We start from the raw sequence: 26,316 nt of genomic DNA, 5'->3' as shown, positions 1-26,316 counted from the left end.
GTGCATTTCAACAAAAAAGTACAAAAAAGTGCTTCTAAAATGCTGTTAATAACACCTGATTTGTATCCCTATTTACTTTAATGTAGAAAACATTTACTAAATATTTATATTGGAAAATATCCTCAGTCGCTTTCTATACTGGATTTTTGGTAAGAAACACCAAATTGTGCAAGCAGCATGCATTTTTGGAAAAAGACTTGCAATAAATGTTATTGTTTCAGAATTCATGATTTAAATGCAGTCGATTCACAGGAGTGACAGTATTACTGCTTTCTTTTAGAGCCTTCATGCTATGGAAGGCCATGTGATGATAGCTTTCCTGCCAACTGTTCTAAACCAGTTGTTCAGAGTTCTCACTAGAGCAACTCAAGAGGAAGTTGCAGTCAACGTGACAAGGTAAGGAATTTTAAGTGGTTCATAGAGCCTATATGATGTCTGGGCTATCACATAAATCTGTAACTGAGTAGTGTTTTTGCTGTTGCAATCACAGCTTTCTTTTTGGTTTACTTGTTTTCTGATTTCTGTTTAGGGTTATTATCCATATTGTTGCTCAGTGTCATGAAGAAGGCTTGGATAACTACCTGAGATCCTATGTCAAGGTAGGTTAAAGTAAATTGAATGTTCCCTTCTTTTATTTCCCTAAGAAAGAGTATATTTAAATTCAGTTGCATCTATTTAATTTCAATTATTTCGTATTATGCCATAATTTCATATTAAATTCTGGTTTTCCTCCCCAAGTATGCATATAAAGCAGAACCCTATGTTGCTTCTGAATATAAGACAGTACATGAAGAGTTGACAAAATCAATGACAACAATTTTAAAGCCATCTGCTGACTTTCTTACAAGTAACAAGCTGCTTAAGGTATGTGTTGAACTGTACTTTTTACTGCGTGTTCATACCTAGTCATAACTGAAGAGCAGGAACTAAGTGTATTGAAATAGTTGTTGAAGGCATGTGGCAATCTTACTGAATGTTTTCTTTTCTCTACAGTATTCATGGTTTTTCTTTGAAGTTCTGATAAAATCAATGGCTCAACATTTGATAGAAAACTCTAAAGTGAAGGTATGTCAACTCTGGCAAAAAATATATTCAAAGGAAGATTTATATTGTCTCTTCTTTCTCCAATAATTTATTTTTATTGCATGTTAAAAAAAATATATATGTGGTTTTGATATGTAAATAGTAACCTTTTTGTAAGAAAAAGAGAGAAGGAAAGCAGCAGGGGAAATCAGCTGAAGTATTAGAAAGAACTACAGGGCTAGATTGAACATTAATATAAAAGAACAGAAATGCCTTAAAATCCATATAGTAGAGCAGTCTGTGTAAATCATCAGACTCTCTAATAGGAAGTTGTAATTCTTGTGGTACAAAGAAGTTGGGAGCAGTAGATAACAGTGGACTTGGATGTAAGCACTATCTGAAAACATGTGGGCTTTTTCCTGAGTAGTACAGTAACTGTGATATAAAATGATCCTGAGAACAGTGAGTCATGAAATTTACAGTCTTCTGTATGTAGTAAGAAGTATCAATATTTAATTTTGTGTTATTTCCTATGCTGGAAGGAGAATGCTAAAATTTTAGAAACGCATTTTTCTACAAGCTTAGCCTGTAAGCAGTGGTTTTTGCACTGGTGACAACTTCTTAGTTTGTTTACTTTTGGATTGAAACAAGTCCTGAAAGTTTCAGGTATACAACTTAGTCTCAGCTGAGTAACATATCAGGTTGTTGTGATATTGTTATCACTATTTTCACTGTGTATTTAGAATATATCTGGAAGTCTGAAGTACAGGAGAAAAAAAACAGTTGTACAATGATCAGGAAAAAAACTTTGTAGTACTGCACTTAGTATTCTATGATCAGTAGAGTTTGAATCCCAGTTCAGCTAACCTCATTGTCACCTTCTCTGTAATGTGAAAGAGAGGGGAGCAGACAGAACTTACTCTAGTTTGCAAGTATTCCCACCCTGAACGCTGTGTCTTGATTTACAAGCCCCTTAAATATAAAATAAATTATTTAGCTAGATTTTTTTCTGTCTTACTAGATAATGTAATAAATGCAACATGCACTCAGATATTTCCTGCTTATGAGATCTGATAAAAAGATGCATTTCTCTATGCAGCAAAATTATTTCTATAGCAAGAATTATGTTTAATTACTGTTCAACAAAGACTGAGCTACGAGGGCATTGTAGGACACGGGTATACCCACAAACACAATCTTTAGTTCTTATTTGTTATTTCATGGATGAGTAGTGTTTATATTTATAAAAGGATCCTTTTCAGCCTTACTGTCTATTTTTTCATTTTTTTAAAACTAGAGCTGGAGGTTTTGGAGCAAAATTCAAACACAAAGGGAGCAAATTATGTAATCATTGATGTATGCAGGGCCTCGATAGTGACTTGTTCTGTCTAGGAGTGTTGCATTTAATGTCATTCAGAGAACTATTTAAATAAAAGTACTTAGACCACATGGATGTTTTGATTTCAGTTTTCAAAGAGAAAAGACAGAATGACCATACAATTGAAACAATTTTTGTCAATGTTGTCAGCCTCACACCATATGTCATTAAGTCCCTTCAGACAAGAGGCAGAACCTTTGGTAAAGGTTGTAAGAGGCAGAGAAATAAAAGAGACTCTGCAGTGCCAAAATGCTGAAGAGCACTTACTGACCAATATTGGTCAGAGTGTGGAGATTCATTGATGAAGGTAATACAGGTGGTGAGTGGAAAGAAGGAAATTATGAAAGAAGAGGAAATCTTTTAAGCCAATTGGCAAACTACCAAAAAGTAAGAGAAAAGAGTTCTGATTGCGGAAACTTATAAACACAGAGAGTAAGATTCTGAAGCCTGAAGAACTGGGATTTTGAAGTTCCTGAGGATTAAGAGAAAGAAAGAAGCATGGATGACAATTTCTTCAATGGTGAAAGGCAAAGGAGTTATTACCAAGATAGTTGAAGAACAGCAAAAACTGGGTTTTTTTTCAAGACAGAAAAGACTGTCTGATAATGCAGTTATTATATGTGAATCAGCTGGTGTCTGCTTTGGAAAGGAAGATGGGTAAAATTAAGAGATTCCCTCTTATTCTTAAACTTATGTTGTTTATTGCAGTATAGAACAATATCAATGCATTATACTTAGAAGCTTTTATACATGTGGTGTGGTCATCAAAGACTGCCTTGCTTGAATTTCAGTAATAGATGCTAGTGGATGTTATAATATTTTCTTTTAAACAAATGCTCCTTCTCCCCCTAGAAAATGAGAAGGTTTGAAAACTGTTTCCTCTCTCCCTGCCAGATTATCTATATGTTATCTAAAGTAATTTTTCTGATATATTCTAGTGTTATAAACTATATTAAATATTGCATCTGAATTCATTTCTAGCTGTTAAGAAACCAGAGATTCTCTGCCTCCTTTCATCATGCAGTGGAAACGGTTGTTAATATGCTAATGCCACACATCACTCAGAAGTACAGAGACAATCCAGAGGCTTCAAAAAATGCAAACCATAGCCTTGCTGCCTTTATAAAAGTAGGTACACAAGAGATTTGGACTCTCTGGTTATTTTTTCAATAATATTGCTTCTGCGTGGATTTTAGAGAATCTTAAAGCCAACTCATATAAAGCTGAATATGCATAATGCCTTTTAAATATGATTTTATGTCCACATTAAAATGCATTGAAGTATAATTTGCATCTTCTGTAATCAAGATGACATCCATTCAGAAATTTGGTATTTTAAGAAATTAATTTATATTTTAGTCAAAATGTATTTTGAATTTTTTTTTTTCCTTTAAGAGTATCATCTGGGTTGCCTGCAAATCCTGGAAAAGTTTTCAGTAGTGCTTCATTTGCATGCATTTTATGTAGACAGACTTTCAGTGTCTTTCATTTTTCAGCCAATAATATCTCCAAGGGAGAAAAAAGGATGGGAAATAAAATGGTAGATAAAACTTCTAGTGGCATGACATTTTAATTTCTGTCAAGATAGAGTTCTTTTCAAACTGCTTTTTATTTGTGATTTGTTTAAGTTCAGCACTCTTAAGGGAAAATTTGGTATTCATTTATGTACACATATATTTAGTTTGCTTGTTTTATTGATTTTTATATTCAAACTGAAATGTCAATAATGTGTTTGGAAAATAAACTTATTAAATACAGAAATATAGTTACTGAATGTGGACACAGTAGTAAATCAATTCTATCTTGGTTTTATTTGTTCTCCCCAGAGGTGCTTCACTTTTATGGATAGAGGCTTTGTTTTCAAGCAAATCAATAACTACATCAGCTGCTTTGCCCCAGGAGATCCAAAGGTACTCAGTGTTTTTAAACAAGCTATTTTTAAGTGTTGTCTCTTCTTGATACACGAGGATAGAGTCCTGCATTAAGTCTTCAGACATTTCCCCGGTTACGTTAGATGTCTCTGCTCTGTGCCTAGAGCATTTTTTTTCCATCAATCCACTTTTTCATATTTTGATTCCCATCTTCTGGTGCAATACCACCCTAGAGCATGTGAATCACAACAGTGGTGGGTTAGGGGGTGCAGCACTAAGCAGAAATTTTATGCATGAGTGCGTGAAGTCTCAAGTTAGAAGACTTGATATTGAATTAAGCTACACTTACTGGAGTGGTGATAGCAGGTATCAGATGGCAAAGAATTTCTGCTGTGTGTCCAAACTTTTCTTACATCAATACATAATAGGGTAGTAAACTTTGGACAATGGGAACAGGCAATAGAACCAGTTGTTAAGTACGAGTTATTCTGGATTTATTTTGTGCTGACATGTGGAACTTTGACAGGTCTGTATCCATCATAGTGCAAGACTGACATGAATCAGATGCTCTTGTGTTAGAAAGTTGTTTTTAATATATTATTCAAATCACTGCACGGTTGTTTAATTTATACTTTATTTTTGCAGACTCTTTTTGAGTTCAAATTTGAATTTCTTCGTGTAGTCTGCAATCATGAGCACTACATACCTTTGAATCTACCAATGCCTTTTGGAAAAGGCAGAGTTCAGAGATACCAAGGTAAATTCTTCCAAAGTAGTGTATGGCATATTTCTTATATGTCAGCTTTTTATTATTAGATGTGTACGTTGTGTAACTCATCAGGTCTGTGAGATGATGGAAAGCTTGAAATTGTTAAATAGACGTCTAAAGTTTTAATCCTTTCATTGAAAGTTAAAGGAAGTGTTTAGTCAGCAGAGTAATCTTTCCAAAGAAAGACATGGTAAATTACATCCTTTACTCTGCCTCCCTTTCCTGCTATGTTATACTAAGTTTGCTGCTTTTTTTCTTCCATGAGTTAGCTTTTAATTCACTAGCTATGGAAGCCTGCAACACTCCTGTAGGAAGGTGTGCGGGGTGAGACTTGGGGTGCTTTTTACTTCTTTTCATATATCCATTCAGATTTAAAGGGACTTGATTAGGTCTGTAGCCCAGTTTCCTGCTTTGATCATGCCAGGCCTTCCTTTTTCTAGATGAAACAAGCTCAGTTCCCCCCGTTTCTTCTGACGGGACATGTGCTCCAGCCTTTTAAGTACCTTAGTGGTTCTTCACTGAACTCACTCCAGAATTGTCATGTACTAGGAGGCCCAAACACCACACACAGTATTACAGATATGTCTAAGCAATGCCAAGTAAAGGGGAATAAACACTTGCCTGGATATCCTGGCTATGACCTTGCTGATAGAGCCCAGTATGCTGATAGCCTTCACTGCTGCCAGGGTGCCTTGATAACTCCTGTTGAAGCTACAGTCCATCTTGACCACTAGGTGTTTTTCATCAGAGCTAATCCCAAGCTAGTCCTTCCACAGCTGGTGCCATTGCAGGAAGTTTGTCCATCCCAGGTGCAGAGTTTTGCATTTTTCCTAGTGGAATTTAATTGCCGTTTCTGTAGAATCTAGATTATTCTGAAATGCAGCTCTGCCCTTTGAGCATATGGACTGTGCCCATCCACAAGCTTCATGAGGATATACTCCATCTCCTTGTTCAGGTCATTGATGAAGTAGTATTAGGTAGGATAGTCCTTGGGAAAATCCTCTTGCAGCTGTCTCCAAGTAGGGTACAAACCGTTAACCTCCAGCCTTTGAGCCCAGTGATCCATGTAGCTATTTTTCACTTTTGGGTGTCTCTTCACCTAGACTGAAACGTCCCAGTTTGGATACAATGACCATGTTGACATTGGCTATTCTCCCCTTAAAACAAACAGGTTTACCAGTCTTAAAACATGATTTGCCCTGGGTAAATTTTGCCCATTCCCAGTCACACTCTTCTTCACTTGCTGAAAAATGGCTTCACCATGGCTTAACAAAGGTGATAGTGAGTGATCTTCCAATGGTATCAGTTAACTCTCTCAGCATCTCATCTGGTGGTGTGGATTTGCATGACTGGAGGTCTCTCAGGAGATCCCTGACCTGATCCTTATACACTGGTGATAATTCTCTTTCTTGAAGATAGTGTCTGGACTGTTAAGGCCTGGGAATCATGGCAGCAAAGGATAAAGTAACAAAGTTACGGAGTACTTCAGCCTTACCCAAGCCCACTGTCTCTAAATCACAGCTCCCATTTAGCAAATACCCCGTGTTTTCCTTATTTGGTGGTTTAATGTTAATGTCGTGGTAAAACATCTTGTTGCTCTTGATGTCCATTTCCAGTTTCAGCTGCAGCTGAGCTTTGGCTTTCCTGGCACTCTCCCTGAATACTTGATCAATGCTTCTATATTCCTCTTTTGTAGCTTGTTCTGGCTTCCACTTTGTGAGTCTTTTTTTTTTTTGTGTGTGTGTGTGTGTAGGAGCTCAGTCATGAAAGTCCTGTGTAGCCCAGTTGGGTTCCTGGTACATCCAGCCTTGTGCCAAAACAAGTAATATGTTAACTATTGCATTTGTGGCTGTGAAGACACATTAATTTCTTCCAGGCACTGAACTACAGCAGAAATCACTAAACAGAGGCAAGGCGGGTACTTTCACAAGTAACAAGTAAACCTGCCTAACATATTTTTGTAGAATAGGTTAATTTTTTTCTGAAATACTTATTCAGCAGACTCTGCCATGTTAGTAAAGTTGAGTATAACTAATTAACACTTTCATCATGGTTGAACAAGATATAGCAAGATTTGAGACCACAAGCTAAACAGCTGCTTAGAACTTCTTTCTGTCTTTGGCTTTTCAGCCTTTGGGAGTGTCTTGGATAATAATACTGCATAAATATTTTCATAGAAAAGAGACTATGAGCTGTTGGCTTAGGGAACCTAAAAAAGCAGCAAAACCGGAGAAGACAGTGTTTGTGATTGCACAATAAAGAACAGTGTAAAATGCTGCTCCCTGGGAACTAGGAGTTCAGCCAGGAAAGAAGACCTTTATCAGAAATGTTTCTGGCTCTGTTTTGCTGTGTTGAGCAAAAGATATCTCAGGTGATGTGGTTGGCTCTTAAGTGAGTTACAAGAAAGCCTGTAGAATGTCTGTATAATGTCTGTGCTGCCTCAGATATGCTTCTTTCTGACTTAAGGGATTCCCTTACTGAGAGTTCTTTGGAAAATGAAACTGCTTTGAGATTAGTATCTGGTTTTTGATTACTGTATTGAGCAATGACAGTGAACATGAGAAACTCTTGTACACCTCCTCAGCTGACACTGTAAATATATGGACATTCTAATAATGAGCCCTTCAAGCTGAAGTTTCTCTTAAGATGTCATAAATCCAATACATAAATGAACTGGATTCTTTTATTACACAAAAAGTACTTTGAAGAGGGACCAGATTGACTTTGCTGTGTCTGGTGTGCTGTGTTTTACTTCAGCCCTAAGTTGATTGATAAATTGATTAAATAAAACCATTCCTTATGTGGAACTTGTATTTTACTTCCAGACCTTCACCTGGACTATTCATTAACTGATGAATTCTGTAAAAATCACTTCTTGGTTGGACTGCTTCTAAGGGAGGTGGGCAATGCCTTACAAGAGTTCAGAGATGTGCGGCAGATTGCCATTAGTGTGCTCAAGAATTTGATGATAAAGCATTCTTTTGATGATAGATACGCTACCAGGGTAAGTGTATTGCTATGCTAGTAGTACAAAATAATGGAGATTAGGTGTGCACACATGCAGAAAGTTTTTTTCTTTCACAGACCAAACCCTTGTTAATTTGCAGCAAAACTATTTCTGCTCAGACTGTGGTGAAAATTGTATCAAAATCAATCTTCAAATTCCATCTTCTTACTGAATGAAATGACAAAGCACCTTTTAATATATTCATATGTGGGTTGGCGTTTCAGCATAGTGTAATCTAACTGCTGTGCTTAAAGTAATTAGATTTTTACAAGTGTGTTTTAAGCTCTTCATTTCATTAAATAGTAGCTCTTAATATTTGGCAGATGTCCTTCCATCATCTATTATTTGTGAAATGAGTATAAGAAAACTACAATTCATGGTGGTAAATTTTGAGTGATTTTTAATTTTCTGGCTTTTTTTAACATTGGTGGTGCTGTGGAGAAGCAAAAAAAATTGTAATGGAAGGTATCATTAATTTATCAAGCTAACATAATATTAATTTACTTGTTTAGTCTTAGCTGAAATCACATCAATTGAGACAGTAAATAAATTGAGACAGTAAATAAAATTTACCAAGTTTCTATAAATTGGAATTAAATACAGTGATCACTGCCTTTGCCATTTATGAAGTTGTGAATTGTGGGCTCTGGCTTGGAAAATATTTATTAAGTGCTTTTTTTTTGTAATTTAGGAGTGAATAGGTTAAAACTAATTGGTGATTAAAAATTAAAACTGTAATTTTTAAATGAACTGTTAAACTCTATTTAGGGCCATCAAGCAAGAATAGCCACTATGTATTTGCCACTCTTTGGTCTGCTCATAGAAAATGTTCAGCGGATCAATGTGAAAGATGTGTCTCCATTTCCTGTTAACCCTTCCAGCAATGTGAGTGACAATTTCTATTTGGTATTCTGAATTGTTTTTATAATAATTTATTGGTAACATATATATGAAACACTGCATACTCCTGGCAAAGAAGGAGCTTTATAAGGTTCAGAATTCTTCAAGTCAGTCCAATATTGAAACAAATGGACCACAAAAAGATTGTTAATTTCTAGAAATTAGAGAAGAATTTAACCCTAAAGGAGAGTGATTTTGAAAGAGCTGTAGTGCAGGAAAATTAATTAATACGTGATTGGTGAAGGTTATATATTGATATGGTTGCACACAATTATTGAATCTAAGATTTAATTATTCATGAATTTTACTTTTGTCTGTATCTTGTTGTGTTCCGTGTGATATTAAGAAAAAAATTCTCCAAAACGCTTCCAACAACAGAAATATTTGGGTGTTTGAAATAAAAGTCTTCTTGAAATATCTGTTTTATAGTGTTTGAAATTCAGTTGAATACTCATTTCTTCAATGTTTCCTGAGGTGTCTTAAGTTTTAGGGTATCCCAAGCCTGTGCAAATATGTGAACATCTCATTCCATTCTTTTGAGCATATTTAATAGAAATTAAAATTTAAGGAAGAAGTACATAACAAATATTTCTCTAGAAGATGTGCCATATTCACTAAGTCCATAATGCAGGAAAATAATCACATTTTCCTCTCTTTTCCAAACAGAGTACAAAGGATGATGCACAGATTTTGCCAACTGCAAGTCAGTTAGTAACACCACAAAAATCAGGAAATACACTGGATAACAATCTTCCTAAAGATCTATTTGGTGTTATCTCTGGCATTGGTAAGCACATCAAAAAAGTAAAATAAAATAATTAAAGAGCAGCTGGTTTAATTTTTCATTAGTTGCCAGAAATAAATGCTGTGTGTCCAACTTTGGTTGCTTTCTGCATGTACAGTGGAATGTTACTGCTTCTTTCATCAACAGAACCTAATGGAGTCAAGTGCTCAGCATGGGTCAGATTTCAGTCTGTGCATGCAATCTGTCTTTTGGGATCTTTTGGGGTTTGCTCTTCTATATGAAAATAAAGCTATTTTCTGGAGAAGGGCTGCTTTTTTCCCTGTCAAAGGTGATAGTAAAGAGACAAAAAATGGGAAAGGATTTTATTTAAATAGACATGCTTCTTCATGAAAGTGTGTATGTATTGCTACATATGTTTTTTATGCGTGTATCTACATAGTTGTACATAGGTCTGTGTGTATGTACTTACATGTATACTTTGCTGAAATTCTAGAGTAAGTTTGTCTTCATTAAAAGTAACTAAATGGAATTATTTGCCTTCTTAAAAAATATATGGGGGTTTTAAAGGCCTGATTAAACTGTGGCATGACTTTTATGTATTGTTTGAGATTTTTATATTGTTTGGGTTTGTGGTTTGTTTTTTTTTTTAGCTTCTCCATACACCACATCAACTCCAAATATTAACAGTGTGAGGAGTGCTGACTCAAGAGGCTCTCTTATAAGTACAGACTCAGGAAACAGTCTCCCAGAAAGACACAGTGACAAGAGCAATTCCCTTGACAAGGTAAAAAGAAAAACAAACCAAATAAACCCCAAAAGTGTATTCCTAAAATTTCATCCTAAGTCTCATAGGAGTTAACTTGTCTGATCTCTGTGAATGGGCTTTCTAGAATAACTTTAAAGCAGTATTTTATATAAGTCTTTCTTTTGCAATATAGTTATCCTGTGAACTCCTTTTGCATTGCATTTATTGAGCTGTTTGACTGAAAATGCAAACAGATTTTCAGTTTAGAGACATAAGCAAGCAGTTGTTTTTTCCTTTGCTACAGAAAGGCACTAGATGAAGTGTATCAAATTTTGTTTGAGAAGACTGAATTCTAGTTGGAGCAGCTTGTTAGATTCTGTGGAGAGCATCACTCCATCACTTTCTATGCACAATATACTTAGCATTTTTAAAATGTTGAAACAATAGTTGTTGTGCTTTCTCTGGGTGATTTCTTTTATGTTAGTTTGACTTTTTCTAAATCATTTCACTTTAAAGCTGTTACAAATTGGGAGCTCTGCCTGCAGTAGCTATGAGGTATTCAGTCCTGTCTTTCTAGAGTTTGTGTCGATACTGATCAACGTTTCATTTTCTTAGCTCTTGTTGTGCAAGTCACAGCATGTTAACTTTTTCCCCTTGACTCTGACATGCCTTCGTGTGGCAGAGAGAGAAGCTTCTCAGAAGGCACTCTGCTCATGCTTTGCGCCCAAATGGAGAAGAAGAAGAAAATTCTCACCCTCCAAAGAAAAACCGTGTTACTATGGATTTTTCACTTCTGACAATCCCAGCTTTGCCAGAGAAAATTTTGCATACTACTTTCTCTCTTCAGTTACAAGAAGTATCTGGTTTTTGTGCTTGGTATAGTTAAGCTTCTGAGTGAAGTGTGTGGTCAGTAGTTTTGCCGCTTCTTTGCAACAGTTGAATCTCAAACACAATATATGCAATTTAACCATGTAAAATATGTTTAAATGTCAAACCTGGAGCACATGCACATGATCTAGTTTAAGTATAAAAAATCCAATCAGTTTAAATATCTGCAGAATTTGAGTCTTGGGGTCTTTAATAGAACTAAAAGATCTTCTTTGTTATTGACCAAGGTAATAAAGAAATATCTTGGTATACACTGTTGCTAAATGGCAATGCTTTCATCTCTTACTTAGTTGTCATGTTGTTAATTACTAATGTGTAGTGATTTCACCGAGTAAAAGGGTTTTCAAAGGAGTCAACATCCTTTGAAAATTCTGCTCTGGTCTGCCAATTTAGGTAACACAGGATGTATGTTTTGCATGCTGTTAATATTTTCCCCAAATACTTAGTCCTGGCTTCTTATTTGTTGCTTTCTGAACTTTCTTTCTAGTAGATCAGTTGTTCAGTGCATGTTATCTCCAAGTTTTTGCTTATTGCTTGATATCATTAGTGGGGAGCCATGTTTTTGTTCTAATTTTCTTTCAGAGTAATCTGTAGCATTATGCTTGTGGAATCAGAATAGACTGGAAGTATATCAGTTTCCATTTCAATATGTGCATGCTTTATAGGTTATTGACATTTTTAACATTTTAAAAATTTAGCATTGTTTAACATTGACATTTTAAACTAAGCTTCTGAGTAGCTATAGTCCAAGTTTTATCCATGTAGATGTTCAACAGTCTTAGTGGGAATATTATCTAGTGCTCTCAGCAGTTTCTGAAAGTCTAGGAAACTCAAATTCTGTTTCTGCTCTGTCACCCATTAATTGCCTGAGCTGTTATAGTATCCAAAAAGCTGTAGAGTATCACCTCCTTGTTCACCAGAGATATTTCAAAGATAAACAGTTTTTGAGGTCTTTAGAATCTGCAGTAATCAGGCTCATAGAGGTGTCCACGTCCTCCTAAATTACAGTAACTTCTGGCTGGTATTCATCATAGTTTCACATTCAGTTTCACTGTGTGTCCATTCAATGCCTAGTATGTGAGTTACACATTTACTAGTATCAAATTTGCACAGATTGTTTTAGGACAGCAATTCTTTAATGCAACATAATGCATTGAAGGGCTCAGCAGTCAATGGTTGTGATTGCTGTGAAATGTTCCTTCATGATTAGTATGTCTCCTGCTTTCAGTTAGGAGTATTCTAGGAAGGGTTGTTCTACCCTTGAGGTACTGTCACTTTTTGCTTCGTTTGTGAAACCAAGTGCTTTTCTCCCTTGAGTCTACCTTTGTATTTGTGAAATTTTTTTATAGTGAGAGTTGTACAGATCAATTATACCAGACTGTTGACTTTACAGAAAAGTTATTAAATGCCTGGTTTATTTTCTATTTGCATAAGTGGCATATTGGATGTGAGAATTAGGCACTATAAAGGGCATAATTTATACTTTAAACAAATGTTTATATAGTATATCTATAAAAGCCTCAGACTGAGGATTTTGTAACATTAGACTGTGTGAAAATTACTCTTTTACAAGTAAGTCTTTGCCCAAAGTTCAGTTTATATATTTTTACAGTTTTCATTTTTCCATTTTGTTTGTTGGACACATTTTGAAAGACCAATTGCAGTTTTTTTCTTTTTGGACAGATGATAGTATTGTAGATTGCTGATAAACTTCCCAGAAGTATAGGAATTATATTAAAAAATGAAAGAGGGAGAGGGTTTGGCTTTTGTTTGGGTTTGTTTGTTTGTATGTTGGGGGAGGAGGGGAGGACAAGAGCAAGTTACTTAGTGGTAGTTAATCTTCCAGAGTGCATACTATTGCCCTTCATGTATGTTTTTCTTGAGGTTCAAGTATTCAATCTAAGTAGAAGGGACAGGCTTGATTTCTACAATGTGGGCATCTAGGTAAAATTACCTTGATTAATAATCACTCTTAGGTGACTTTTCCTCCTGCTTCTCCTTCTGGGGGGAAAAAAATTATACCTAGAAGGAATTAAAACCAAACAAAGGCAAAGAGGGTTAATTTGGTATACTTCATGTGTGTAATGTGTGTTTTAGTGACCTGTCTCTACATGAAACATTTTTGTCTCCATTCTGAGATCTTTCTTCTGTTGCAGGAATTATTAAAGCAATTGAAAACAATTTAGTTTATTATCAGTTTAAGAACTCTTCAGCCACAATGTATCTGTTTGCTTTTCAGAACCAACAGAGCAGCACTTTAGGAAGTTCTGTTGTTCGATATGACAAACTTGACCAAGCGGAGATCAAAAGTCTGCTCATGTGTTTCCTTCATATTTTAAGAAGCATGTCAGATGGTAGGTAATTCCTCCTGCTTTTTATAAATTCAAAGTAATGTGCTGGATTTATTCCTGTTATTTCATTAACTTTTTGAAATCAGCAGAATATTTGAAGTGTAGGTACCATGCTGTGCTGCATTTTACAAATATGTGTGATGGCTCAAATAAATAATCTGACTGAAACCTTGTAAGCATTAAGTATTCATTATTTAGTCAAAGTGTGAGGCCAACTAAAGGACATTTTAAGAAAGTGAGTATTTGTGTGCGATTGTACAGTTTGGTTTGGAAAACAGGTGAAGAATATTTCGTTGTTCTGTAGAAGTGTCTTGGGCTAGTTCATTCCTCCATTCTGCAGAACTTGCTGTGTGACAAGGAACTAAATTATTTGATTTCTGTATATATTTCCATTTATGGAATATGGGGATATTAGTGCTTCTTCTTTCTCTTGGGATGTTGGTGAGATGATCCATTGAGTTTTTGAGAGTCATATTTTCCTGCAGAAGGTTACAGAGGTATAGAAATACTGCATGAATGGCACATCTTACTTGTTTATTGGGATCATAACATCTTGGAATCATCCCTCTCTGTGATTAATATTTTTTAAAAAGTCCAAGTCCCTTTCGGTAAAGACATTGACTTCCTCAGTTTGCGGTGTCAAAAATAGTTAATTTATTCTCTGTGCCTACTTAGTTGTTAATTTTTAAAATTCAAGTTTATATAGTACATGAAGTCTAATTTGTTACACCACTTAATCAACAATGAGTATTGGAAGGTTAGTAAGTATTCAATATCCAATCACTCCATTACATTTTTATGTAATTGCATTGATTTTATTGTATATGTTTGTATTACAAGCAATAATAAAACCCAAAAATAGCTTTTTCACTATTTTACACTTTGAAATATATAAAAAGTCATCATAATTTCATGGATATTCAAGTTTAAGTTTACATAACCACAGTGGGTATTTTTTTGGTCTCAATTCTGGAACACAAGTGTCAAATAAACTTTTTCATACATCTTTGTAATAACTTTGACTTCATTACCTAATTTTGAACATTTTTACCTAGAGACCAGGGGACAGAAACCCGGTCTTGGCTACTTAACTACAAGCTTTGTAGAACATACATAGCCATGCTGGAAAATTGTGCACATAAAGAAAAAGTGGAACGTGTTTACTACTATCTGTAGTAAAATACTGTAATTTAGAAAAAGAAAAAAATAATAATTTATTTAAAAAAAAAAATGTTGGGACCAATCTGTAAAGAAGCAGGATATAGGACTAACAGTCTGAAATACTGTAAAGTCTTAAATTGTTATAGGGCTATAGGCACTACAGACTACACAACTATTACTATCTAAACTATGAAATTGGATGGGAATATTAAGGATTAATTAATTAACATCATATTGCAGAAACTCATTTGGAGAATTGATATGTGCATTTGTATAATTAGCTTTAAGAAAAGCTTCAAATAGTAATTGTTATCTGTACCCCATAAGCCATTTCTAGATTCTCTGAATCATCATTATCTGAAAACTAAGAACTGATGCTAACTCTTCTATTTAATATTTTTGTGTGTTTGCTGCCTTTAATCTGTGTTTTAATATTTTTCGTTTTCCTAGACGCGTTGTTTACATATTGGAACAAGGCTACAAAATCTGAACTCATGGACTTTTTCACTATTACAGAGTAAGTTTTTGTTGTGCTTGTCATGCAACTGTATGTTTTGCTGTTCTGTTAACAACATGAGTGTGGATATAAGCATGTGTAAATGGTTTTGTTTTGGTTTTTTTTTTTTAATAATACTGTCCTGGTCTGCTCAGAAGTCCTGAATTCGATGTCCACAATTGCATGTCTGTCCAATTCAATGATAGTCTCTGGAATTAGGCTATACAGAAAGGATCTCAGGAAGTTCTTGAAGAAGTAGTGCTCAGAGTATTGCAGTGCTCATGAAAGAGGAACCAACTGTCTTGCTACCTTTCTGCATTAAATTCCATCTTGCAACATCAGCTGTTAAATAGCAAATATATGGTTGCATAGCAAAATTGATAGAATTGCGTAACTTCAGAACCATGCTCCTAGCCCATGCTCCTAGCATTCCTCCTGTGTCATCTGCTGTTCTCTAAGGGAAGAGATACAGGATGGGTCCACCACTTGTTATCATCAGCTTATCCTGCATCTGAAAAACTTAAAAGCTAAAAGACAAGAAGATATCAGAAAGGCGAATTGAGGTTATTTTGTGCTCAGAATGACAGGTTTGGGGAAGACAAACACCATTCTGACTTTGCAGTTTGGAGATAGCTAAGTTGCTTGAGGTCTCAGTAAAAAATGGAGCTGAGTTGAAGAGACAGAAAGGCAGTCTTTCCCCTCATTCTCAACTGGCATGGGGAAGAGAGAGCCTGAAAACTGGCTTTCATTTTGGCTTTACACTTTAAAGAAGAACTTTTAACATCTTACTGGAGGAACAAGGGATGTTGCATTGTGTTTTGTATTATTGGAGTAAATACTTACAGTATGAAAAGAGTAAAATAAAATCCGTATTACAGCCTCCACTCACACCACTTCTCTTGATTTGAAAATATGACTTCTAGTTAATTAGTCATTAGTGTTGTGCACTTACCAGTAGTATAGATTACTTTTAATGAAAAATGTTCGTTGTTAATTTGTCTTTGTCATCATCTTGTTATAAAAGCATATTCCCTTTTGAAGATAGTTCTTTCAGAAACTGTGTTGTTATCCTGGAAGCTGGAGACCTTAAATAAAACCCAACAAAACAAAAAACAGCCAATCTGTAACCAAGTGAGTTTAGGCCAGGGTGGGGGGGAAGCGAAACGTTTTGCCCTTATTTTGAGCACTTACACACAATTTACAGAATTTGTGTAAATAGGCAATGTCTGGTTATCTCTTTGCGTCCCTCCTTCGTGTTACTTGCTCTGGCTTGTTGTCCATTTGTAGATAACTGTGACTGTGAGCCTCACGTCACATCATGAAATCTTGCCTGTGAGAGTTGAGACTAAACACTTCTTCTCTAAGTATTTAAAATGCGTACAAGATGGAGCACTTGAAGCTGATGTTTACAGTTTTCTAAGGTGTTTTGTTTTTTCACCATTTAGTCCATCTGCCTTGTCACTGTTGGACTCACAGTGGCTGTTTGGATTCAGAGCTTTGGGATAGGTGTGCTCTGGAGGCACCTTAGGGGCCTTTTGCTGTCATTCCCAATTTGCCAAGAAACACCAACCATCTGTGACTGGTTTTAGAAGAGCCATGTTTACCTTTTCTTGGCATGGGGTGGCTTGGGGTCTGGAAGGGAATTTTAAGCATGGGAGAAATAAAGTAGTTTTATGATGTAAGAGTTTAAAGTTAACAATAATAGTTGAATAATTCCAATGTACATAAATCTAGAAAAGATTGTTTTAAGTGTGGCTTCTCTGACTTGTGTTCTCTGCAGGGTGTGCTTACATCAGTTCCAGTACATGGGAAAACGATACATAGCCAGGTACTGTGTGGAATTTAAATTTCACTGTCTTGTTTGCTAATAATGACAGTGTGTACAATATGCCTTGAACCTCTGTAACAAATAAATTGCACGAGTAAAAGAGTTACTGTGAAATGATGCATAAGATTTTGAAGTAAGTAACTGGTTGCTATATTAACAAATCTGAATCCTGTCTGGAACTCTGGTATTGTTTTAGAATGATCGGTGAGCTGTTTTGTTAATAATGACTTTAAAATCCACCCCTTAAATGCTATCTTTTACAGTATTTTTTCCTTGAAATAATGTCTTTGGGAAAGAAATTTTATTATTTGTTTTGTTTATTCAGTTGGCCATAAAACCATGTGAATTGAAATGTTTTAGAAATTTTGTATATATAGTGTTTTTACTTGAAGGTGAGTAGTGAACATCCCAACGCTGCTGTTTTTAAATTTGAAGTCCGAAGAAAATCTGTGGGAGTCAGAAACTTTTATCAAATTGTTTTAGTATCTTTACATTATTTTTTTTTAATACAAAGTAGTTTTTAATGGAGTAAAAGATAGCAACTTCTTTAGGCCTTACGCAGTGGTTAATTTGGTAATACAGTTATAATTAAACTGGTGTGGTTAAAATACTGGCCCTCTTGAACTCAGTGAGAAAGTTGTTGCTGACTTTGGATGGTTATACATTCTAACTATAATGTTGGCTTTTTTGGTTTTAATTTAGATAATGTGAATCTTTTTCTACAAACTTGACTATCTAGTTGGAGATTTTTCTGGGAAAAAAAAGTTCATATAACCTAAAAAAACTCAAAAATAAATCTGGCTTTCTTAAGGTTTTGATTGTAATCTTTGTGTTCAAATGTATGTCAAACTCTGGATTTACAGGAGTCTATAATTCTCAGGCTTTTTGTAAAAATTCTTCCAACTACTTTGTTTGGCTAGTTTGTGGAGAGCACTACCACTCTTCCTTTTTGTTTACTGATCACCTGGTCTGTGTGCTGCATGTTAATGTTGAAAATGTTGAGCTATTGAAATCATCTGGTGTTGTGGATTTTCCCCATAAATGTAGCTTTCATGTCTTTCACATTGTCACTACACTGAAGTATATCACAGTCAATGCACGTACTCTCAAAATACACAAGTGACAGAGAATGAAAGGGAACAGGGAATTCTGTAACTCAAGCACTGGTTTTCATTTTCCATCAGCTCTGGTGGTGGTACACAATAGGAAGTTAGCCGGTACTGATTGCTAACACAGATCACTTTTCTGTTTTCTTCATTTGATTGCTGCAAATTTAACAAAGTCTATGGCTCTTCTCCCTTCCTGCTTGGGTAAGAAGTATATGATACTATCAGTTAATTCCTGCTCTCCTGTTGCATGTCTGCTTTCTAATTTTACCGCTGTGTGTCCTAACTTTTTTGCTAAAATTTTTGCAATCAAAATAGAGGATTCCGTTTTGGGTTCTGAATGTTTTCAGAATATTTATGTTCTCAAATATTTATTTTTTCAAAAGCTCTGAAGTGAATTTAGCACTTCAAGAGTGGCTGCTCGTGTGCTTTTGCTTTCATGCTTTGAGGTTTTAAGAAAGAGTTTGCTGTGATGCTTTTTTTTAAGCTACCTATTTTTGTTTTATAAAGAAAACAGTGAATAGGTTGCATTATAATTCTTTCTATAAAACTTCTTGTGCTTAACTAACAGCACTTCCTGTCTTGCTGCAGTTTGACATGTCTAACTTTTGCTTCTATCCCATTTCACCCATCTTGCAGGAACCAGGAGGGGTTAGGATCCATAGTTCATGATCGAAAATCTCAGACATTGCCTGTTTCCCGTAACAGAACAGGAATGATGCATGCCAGATTGCAGCAGCTGAGCAGCCTGGATAACTCTCTCACTTTTAACCACAGTAAGTCTCATGACATGATAACATCTGTCATCCTCAACCAGTACCACAACACCAGAGACAGGTCCCAGAGCCGCACCAGTGCATCCCAATGACTTTTACTGTTCTAGGTCAAACGAATAGCTGGAAGCAGTCAATGGTCTGTTCTCTGCTTTGTAATAGAACAATCAATGCTGGCTGATGCCATTACATGGAGCATGGTTAACTACAGTGTATCTTAAAACTGTATTTTAGTTTGTTTTTAGTTATATGCACCTCAAACTTGTGCTGCACAAAGTTACGAAATTTACCTTTTTTTGTTCCTATTTGCTTTATTAGGCTTCAGTTTTTTTCTCCTACGCACTCTTATAAATTACTAGTCTAAAAGTAAATATATGCACTCTGACCATATCTCCATGTTTTGACATCCCCTAAGGAGAAATAAGTTTCTTAGAATTTCTACGAGGATTATGAGCCCATGATTTAGTTTGTCTGGAAGTGAAAAAGCGTCCAATAATGAAGTGATTTTTCTGTTTTCAGTGTGAGAAAGATATCAAGTATTCTTGGAATTTCTGTAGACAATGGTAAGATTTAATCAGGTTGAAGTCAGCTTGTATAGACTGCTGTATCGAAAACTAAATCTGCTTGTGGCCTATCTTTTTAAACATTCTGCTTCTAAATTGCAATATACTGTATGTAAAGTATTCTAAAGCACCATTTTTCAATTTTCAGCTTCAGAAAACAATGAAACTGGTTGACTAATCCAGTAAAATACAACACTGGTACTGAAAAGAGCTGTGTGCAGAAAAACAATTATTTGAGTTAACTGTATGTTCACTGTGTTCATTCTTTGATTTCCCGAAGCATATCTAACTGTCCCTTAAAATCTTTTAGCTCTTTTTCTGTTATATATAGCAAAATAGCCTAATTGCACAAGACTTATCACATTGTCTTGTGTAAAAGTGCAAAAAAAAAATTACCACAAAGCCTGTATTCATAAATGCATTATCACATCTGTTTAAATGTAAGAAATGAAATTGCTTGCTTTTAAAATGTCAGACAAGTATATCTGTAAAAATTACTCTTTTTTTCTTACCATCAGTCTGCTACTGCTGTATCATCATAATTTCTACATGGTTGCTGATACACAAAAGAAAGCCTTTACACTATGTGGCTACACATTCAATACAGTATAGTTCTTTGTAGATAAAGACTGATTTTTTTTAAAAAAAAAGGCCTCTGAGAAATAGCATGTCCCTATGCAAAGGGATTTCATACTTTCAGAACTTGGCAATGTTTACTGGTTTTTTAGGAAACAGTGAGCTGAAAGATTTTTAAAAATGCATGCTTATGTAAAAGAAACTTTCTGTTCTCTTCCATCTAAAGGAAGTTATGAAGGAAGGTCTCTCATTCAGATAACTTTGTTTAAACTGATAATAGGTGGGGTTTTTTTAATGGACATTTAATAAATATCAGGATATTACACCTTTTATTGACCAAAGGTTTTACAAATTGAAAATATATTGCTGTAAAAACCACGTTGAGTGTGAGATTGATTTTTATATCTTTGTTCTTGTTGCTGTTAACTTCCAGTCTTGTTTAGTCGTCAGTCTGCCTCTATGATGTATCCAAAGTAGCATTCAGAGCTTGAATAATCTTGTAGGTTTTCTGTGTGGTATACATAAAGGAAGGAAGTGTCTGCTGGAAATAGTTGCTTTACTTGTTTCTAAAATCAAGATCCTTTGGCAAGATAGTTGTCTATTAGTGTAAATTATAAACTATTTTCTCCCTTTCTAACCACCTAAGCAAGAGATAGAACTGAAATAATGGTGTAAGTGATATATCTCATCTCTGAGAAATCTCAGTATAGTTCTGTGCTTAAAGAAAGAATGTATGAATCTAAAGAAACTGGTGGTTGTGGGTATACATGCATACTTCAGACAGGGAAGCGAGAAGATGCAGAAAGAAGTGGCCAGGTGTCATTATAAAAGAGTATGGCATTTCTTCTGCTCTTTACTTGATCTCAACAAGTTTGTCATCCTTGACATTGATTTAGTGATGCTAAATTGACTGTAAATCTAACATACAAACATGATCCAGACCAAATTTTTATAAAGCAACCCAGGCACATTTGTCAATCTGGTATAAAGACCAGCGATAGTGAACAGAAGTGACACATTATTATCAATGCTGAAGAAGGATATGTTTTTAAATTTATTAAAATACACTATGGAGCTAGAAGTGGAAAAATGTTTTAATAAATATGGAGCTATTGCATGATACTGCTACAAGAGCAGAATTCATCACTTGGGTGTTAAACTGCATATAAGTATGGGATTGTATTCCTTCAACTCTTACTATTTTGTATTTTTATCATGGTTGACTTGCGATTAACTTTGAGACCATTGTAACATCACTAAATTACCAAAATTACATCTTTTCAGCTGTAACTTCATCCTACTGCAGTACTTATCAATATATATGTGTGTATATATATAACTGTGTACCTTTATATATATATATATACGTGTGTATACATGCACATATATATGAACTAGCACATAGTTTTTAACTGCTATTTAATGCTTCTATTGTTAAAATTCTTACTTAATATATTTTTTGATCCTGTGCAAATTATGTTAGAATAATTGTATGATCATATTTGAAACTATTTAAATGCATACAAATTATTTTTATGTATTGAATACTAACTTCTGTCAGGCTTTTTACCTGTTAATCTTTTCCTAGTTCAGCAAGTGTTTTGGAAATAAGAAACATTTAAATGAGTGTATCCAGCACTTACGCTTCATTTGGAATTTCTGTAGGCTATGGCCATTCAGATGCAGATGTCCTTCACCAGTCTTTACTTGAAGCAAATACTGCCACCGAAGTTTGCATTACAATTCTGGACACTCTATCATTATTCACAATGGCTTTTAAGGTTTGTTCATGACTTGGTGTTAACTTCTCTCATAAATATCTTTGAGAAGAAATATTTTTAAAACTATTTTTTAAATTATATTTTGTAGTCGATTAATTTAGCATTGTATTTTTTGTTTTTCTAGCATTGTATTTTATTACTGTCATGTAAAATTGATATCTTACAGCAAAATTCTTTGTCTTCAGTCACACATCATACATCAGCAGTAATCTGTGGGAAAAGCTCCTTCCTCAGCCTAACTTCTTAAAAATTGTTCTAGAAGCTTTAGTGTCTACCTAATATTAGTGGTAAAAGTGTCTTTTAAAGGCCATGTGAGGTGAAAGATCTATGGCAAAACCATAATTGGACACTCTCAGACTTTCATATTGAACTCGGCTGCTTATTATGGTAATGCACTCCTTAATAGTGATTTGTATGTTCCTCTTTCAATTTTTCCACTAATAAGGCTTCTTTTAGCTTTATCAGTTGCTGTAGCTCTCCTGTGGAATCTCTGTATAGCATGCCCACTTACTTAACCCTCTTGTCTGTTTTTCTGAGATTTTCCAGACATAAAAATCGAAGCCATAAAAAGGAGAGATGATAACTCTAACTTGTTTCTCCTCTAATTGGGGCAGTGTATCCAGATTCTTGCTTGAAGATTCAAATTTAATGTCTGATCTTTAATCTAGTTATGAAAACATCACCTTATTTACAATGAGATTCCTTTTTCTGGTAATTTAATTAATAGAGTTTAGAGCCAGTTCTGTCCACAGACCTCATGACAGAATTGAAAATGAAGATACCTAGCTATAAAGATTTAAAGAGGAATGAACACTAATCTTTTCATTATCAACCCATCATGCTTGGAATGACAATCCTTCAAGGTTATCTGTGTGTTGTATATTGAGAAAGTAGGCAAGAGTATGCCAGAATAGTCTCAAAGATCCAAACAAAACAGGTAGGAGAATCAAGAGCTTCTATACAATAAACTGCACTAAAATACATAAATTCAGAGCCATGTGATGTTTTGGGTAGTAAGGGACTTTCAGAGGTCATGTAGTTCAGCCCTTCTGCATGGGCAGAGACAACTTCCACTAGGCCAAGTTGCTCAAAACCCCATCCAGCCTGGCCTTGAAAAACCTTCCAATGAAGTGGGCGTCCTCTACTTCCCAGGGCAGCCTGTTCCATTGCCTCAGCACCCTCACTGTAAAAAAAGTCCTGCTTATGTCCAGTCTGAATCTACCCTCTTCCACTCCTTTGGAGTATATAGTAATGACAAGGAACAGGGGAGTGCACTGAGGGGAGTTGCAGAAGGTGCAAGACCTTGTAGAATCATGTTGTAGTAGAAGATACTGCTATGAGAAAATTCCACTGTCTGAGCTGCTAAAGCCAGTGTAAGCAAAGTCTGTTAATACTTTGAGTGTGCCTCTCAAAAAACTATTAATAGTAATGGATTTAATCGACAAATGATAAAAACAGCTGTGTTCTGTAAGTCTATTCGGAAGGTAACAATTCCTTTATAAGCAAAATTAATGAAGTGTTAGCAATACCTAATTAGAATTCAGAGGGATGTGTGTTATTAAACATTTTGGTAATGCTATAGAGATTATATTTTTTAAATGTCTTGCTTTTTGATGATCTGTATATATTCTTAGAGTAGTATAAATGTATTGCTGTACAAAACTCCTAAATTCTCACTATCATTTTAAAGAATCAGCTACTGACTGATCACGGACATAATCCACTGATGAAGAAAGTATTTGATGTATACCTCTGCTTCCTGCAAAAGAATCAGTCTGAAACAGCACTGAAAAATGTATTCAGTGCTTTAAGGGCACTTATTTACAAGGTAAGAAGTTTAAAAAAATTCATGTTCAAGTACTTGTCCAGTTCTTTAGTTAACAGTATACTATGTAAGAATTTTAGAACTAACTTCCCAAAATAAAATTGGTGAATAAGGACTGATCTGATCTCAACAGTGTGGAATGCCTGTCCTTGGATTTGCTGTAAAGATTGTTTTGTGTCATGAACTACTATAACTCTTGTTTTTTCCACAGTTTGAGGATATGAATATATTTGTGTTTTTCTTGACATGCTTATTTTATCAAGATCTGACACTAGTTTTAATGAATAAATTCTTTGTTTTTTTCTTTTTCCTCAGTTTCCTTCTACATTTTATGAAGGTAGAGCTGATATGTGTTCTGCACTGTGCTATGAAATTCTGAAGTACTGTAATTCCAAACTGAGTTCAATTCGTAATGAAGCTTCACAGTTACTGTACTTTTTAATGAGAAATAATTTTGACTACACAGGGAAGAAGTCTTTTGTCCGAACACATCTGCAAGTTAGTATATCATCTTTATTTTTGGGTTTGGGGGTTTTTTTTAATATTCTAGATACACAGTTGCATACCAGTGTGCAAAGCCCTGTCAGATACATACTTAAAATAAATTCTTTGGAGTTCAAGCAAGGCTGGTACTAAGAGTAAGAAGATGGCAATGAAAATGTATTCAGTACAAGGAAATACTTAGTTGGATGACCCTGTGTTTTGTAGGAAATAAATTTGTCAGTAGAAACGTTCTGTTTTGTAGATGTTATTTTGTTTGTTAAATGGTGTACCCTGTTGCATCTGAAGAAGGAAAAGAATGCAGCAACAAGCACGTAAAAGTCTAAAATAAAACAAATAATTAGAAAATTGTGTGTCCTGACAAAGCTGGGAACAGTAGTTTGCCAGTTTAATGACCTCTAGCTAGTTCACCTAGCAGTCAGTCATGTGTTTTGAATTTACACAAGCCTGTTTTTTCTTGCCTATGTTTTTGTACAAGTAATTGGTAAAAAAATCCCAAACATTATTTTCTTTAGGAGAATAGTTTTTCAATTAAAAAGAACAAAACTTCCTTTGTAATTGCCTCATAGGTACATCTCAAGGGTATTTAATGAAATATGCACTAACAAGATATTTGTTTCTGTCAAGGTTATTATTTCAGTCAGCCAGTTAATTGCTGATGTGGTTGGAATTGGAGGAACCAGATTTCAGCAGTCTCTTTCCATCATCAATAATTGTGCCAATAACGACAGAATTATAAAGGTCTGTTTTAATTCTTATTTCCATACTGTAGAAGGATGCTTGAAGACTCTTTCATAGTATCCTTTCCAATTATGTTTTATCATTTTGTTGTGCAAAGATTAGGAAAAGATAGTAGTTAACCTGACTTTTCCATGTTTTAGCACACTACATTTCCTTCTGATGTTAAGGATTTAACCAAACGGATTCGCACAGTACTGATGGCTACAGCTCAGATGAAGGAGCATGAGAATGATCCAGAAATGCTTGTAGACCTCCAGTACAGTTTGGCAAAGTCTTATGCGAGTACACCTGAACTGAGGAAGACATGGTTAGACAGCATGGCAAGGATCCATGTTAAAAATGGAGATCTTTCAGAGGTAAGAGAAAAAAAAATCAAACTAGTTTTAGCTTTCTAATAAGCTTAAGCTTATCTTTATAGAACGAGAATGGGCTATATGTAGTTGTTAGTGTGTAACATAATAAATATTTTTAATAAACTTTGAATTGTTAGTAAATTATTTTCAATAGCTGATAAGTTTTTGTCCTACCCAAGTACATCTGTAAGTAATTTCTGGTTATTAATGTAAGGAACATGTTTAACTGCTATAGCTGACACACTACTAAGAATGGAATGCTCAATGCAAGCCATGAAAGACAAGCCTTTTGCTTAAAAATATCTTTGTTATTACTTGTTAAAGCACTTAAAGCCACTCCTTGAACTCTCCTCCAGTTGCCTTTACAGAATTAGCTTGATTTTATTCCAAATTGCTTACTAAAAAAACTGCTAATGTTCTTAAAACTGACAAATAATTTCTTGTGTTGTTTGAATAAAAGAAAAGCTTTCTGATTTTACTGTGCTCTTAAAACATTCAGTTCTAGCAAAAAGGAGAATTGGAAGTGGAGATTATGATATGTCTTAATGTAAATATTTTATCCAGATACAGATTAATTTTGTCTCTTTCTGGAAGTTTTTTCCATCTGAAAGTAAATTGCTTTGTATGAAATCATTGAATTTCATAAACATCTGTTAAAATGAACATCATATGAGCAAGTAAATACCTCCAGGAAATAGAAGCTGCAGTCTTCCTAACTTAATTCTTAGTACTAGAATTCTCTTCTTCTACATGGTAGCAAAACAGAAGGCATGCACATTAGTCTGTTATTAGCTTGTCTTTTGAAGTGAACAGCTTCAGCTATCTGAGAAGACAAGATGTTTTAGTCCATTTCAGTTCTGCTTTTATTTTTTTTTAATTAAAATTTTGGAATCTTTGACTATGCAACTAGATGAGTTGTCTGTCAATCACCAAGT

At 34.8% G+C, this 26,316-nt stretch overlaps 1 protein-coding gene across 21 annotated transcripts in view; it reads left to right on the top strand.

The window, feature by feature from the left end:
• DOCK9 (dedicator of cytokinesis 9) overlaps nt 1-26,316 on the top strand; it is a 116,852-nt gene that overhangs the window by 75,049 nt on the left and 15,487 nt on the right. For 6 of the 21 annotated variants that reach the window (XM_032100094.1, XM_032100097.1, XM_032100092.1 and 3 more), the window contains exons 24-45: nt 281-396; nt 530-599; nt 739-864; nt 994-1,065; nt 3,383-3,529; nt 4,228-4,311; nt 4,918-5,029; nt 7,867-8,045; nt 8,817-8,933; nt 9,615-9,735; nt 10,344-10,477; nt 10,955-10,993; nt 11,121-11,294; nt 13,566-13,680; nt 15,289-15,355; nt 17,115-17,162; nt 18,908-19,044; nt 21,846-21,961; nt 23,652-23,789; nt 24,102-24,284; nt 24,915-25,028; nt 25,169-25,384. In XM_032100094.1, the coding sequence (XP_031955985.1) occupies nt 281-396; nt 530-599; nt 739-864; nt 994-1,065; nt 3,383-3,529; nt 4,228-4,311; nt 4,918-5,029; nt 7,867-8,045; nt 8,817-8,933; nt 9,615-9,735; nt 10,344-10,477; nt 10,955-10,993; nt 11,121-11,294; nt 13,566-13,680; nt 15,289-15,355; nt 17,115-17,162; nt 18,908-19,044; nt 21,846-21,961; nt 23,652-23,789; nt 24,102-24,284; nt 24,915-25,028; nt 25,169-25,384 (2,625 nt within the window). Of the gene's footprint in view, nt 1-280; nt 397-529; nt 600-738; nt 865-993; nt 1,066-3,382; nt 3,530-4,227; nt 4,312-4,917; nt 5,030-7,866; nt 8,046-8,816; nt 8,934-9,614; nt 9,736-10,343; nt 10,478-10,954; nt 10,994-11,120; nt 11,295-13,565; nt 13,681-15,288; nt 15,356-17,114; nt 17,163-18,907; nt 19,045-19,560; nt 19,605-21,845; nt 21,962-23,651; nt 23,790-24,101; nt 24,285-24,914; nt 25,029-25,168; nt 25,385-26,316 lie in introns of all 21 variants that reach the window. The other 15 variants (XM_032100105.1, XM_032100101.1, XM_032100100.1 and 12 more) reach the window with 6 other exon arrangements.

Source organism: Corvus moneduloides, chromosome 2 (assembly GCF_009650955.1).
Source record: "Corvus moneduloides isolate bCorMon1 chromosome 2, bCorMon1.pri, whole genome shotgun sequence".
Classification (NCBI taxonomy): domain Eukaryota; kingdom Metazoa; phylum Chordata; class Aves; order Passeriformes; family Corvidae; genus Corvus; species Corvus moneduloides.
This window is presented reverse-complemented; position numbering and strand designations above follow the sequence as displayed.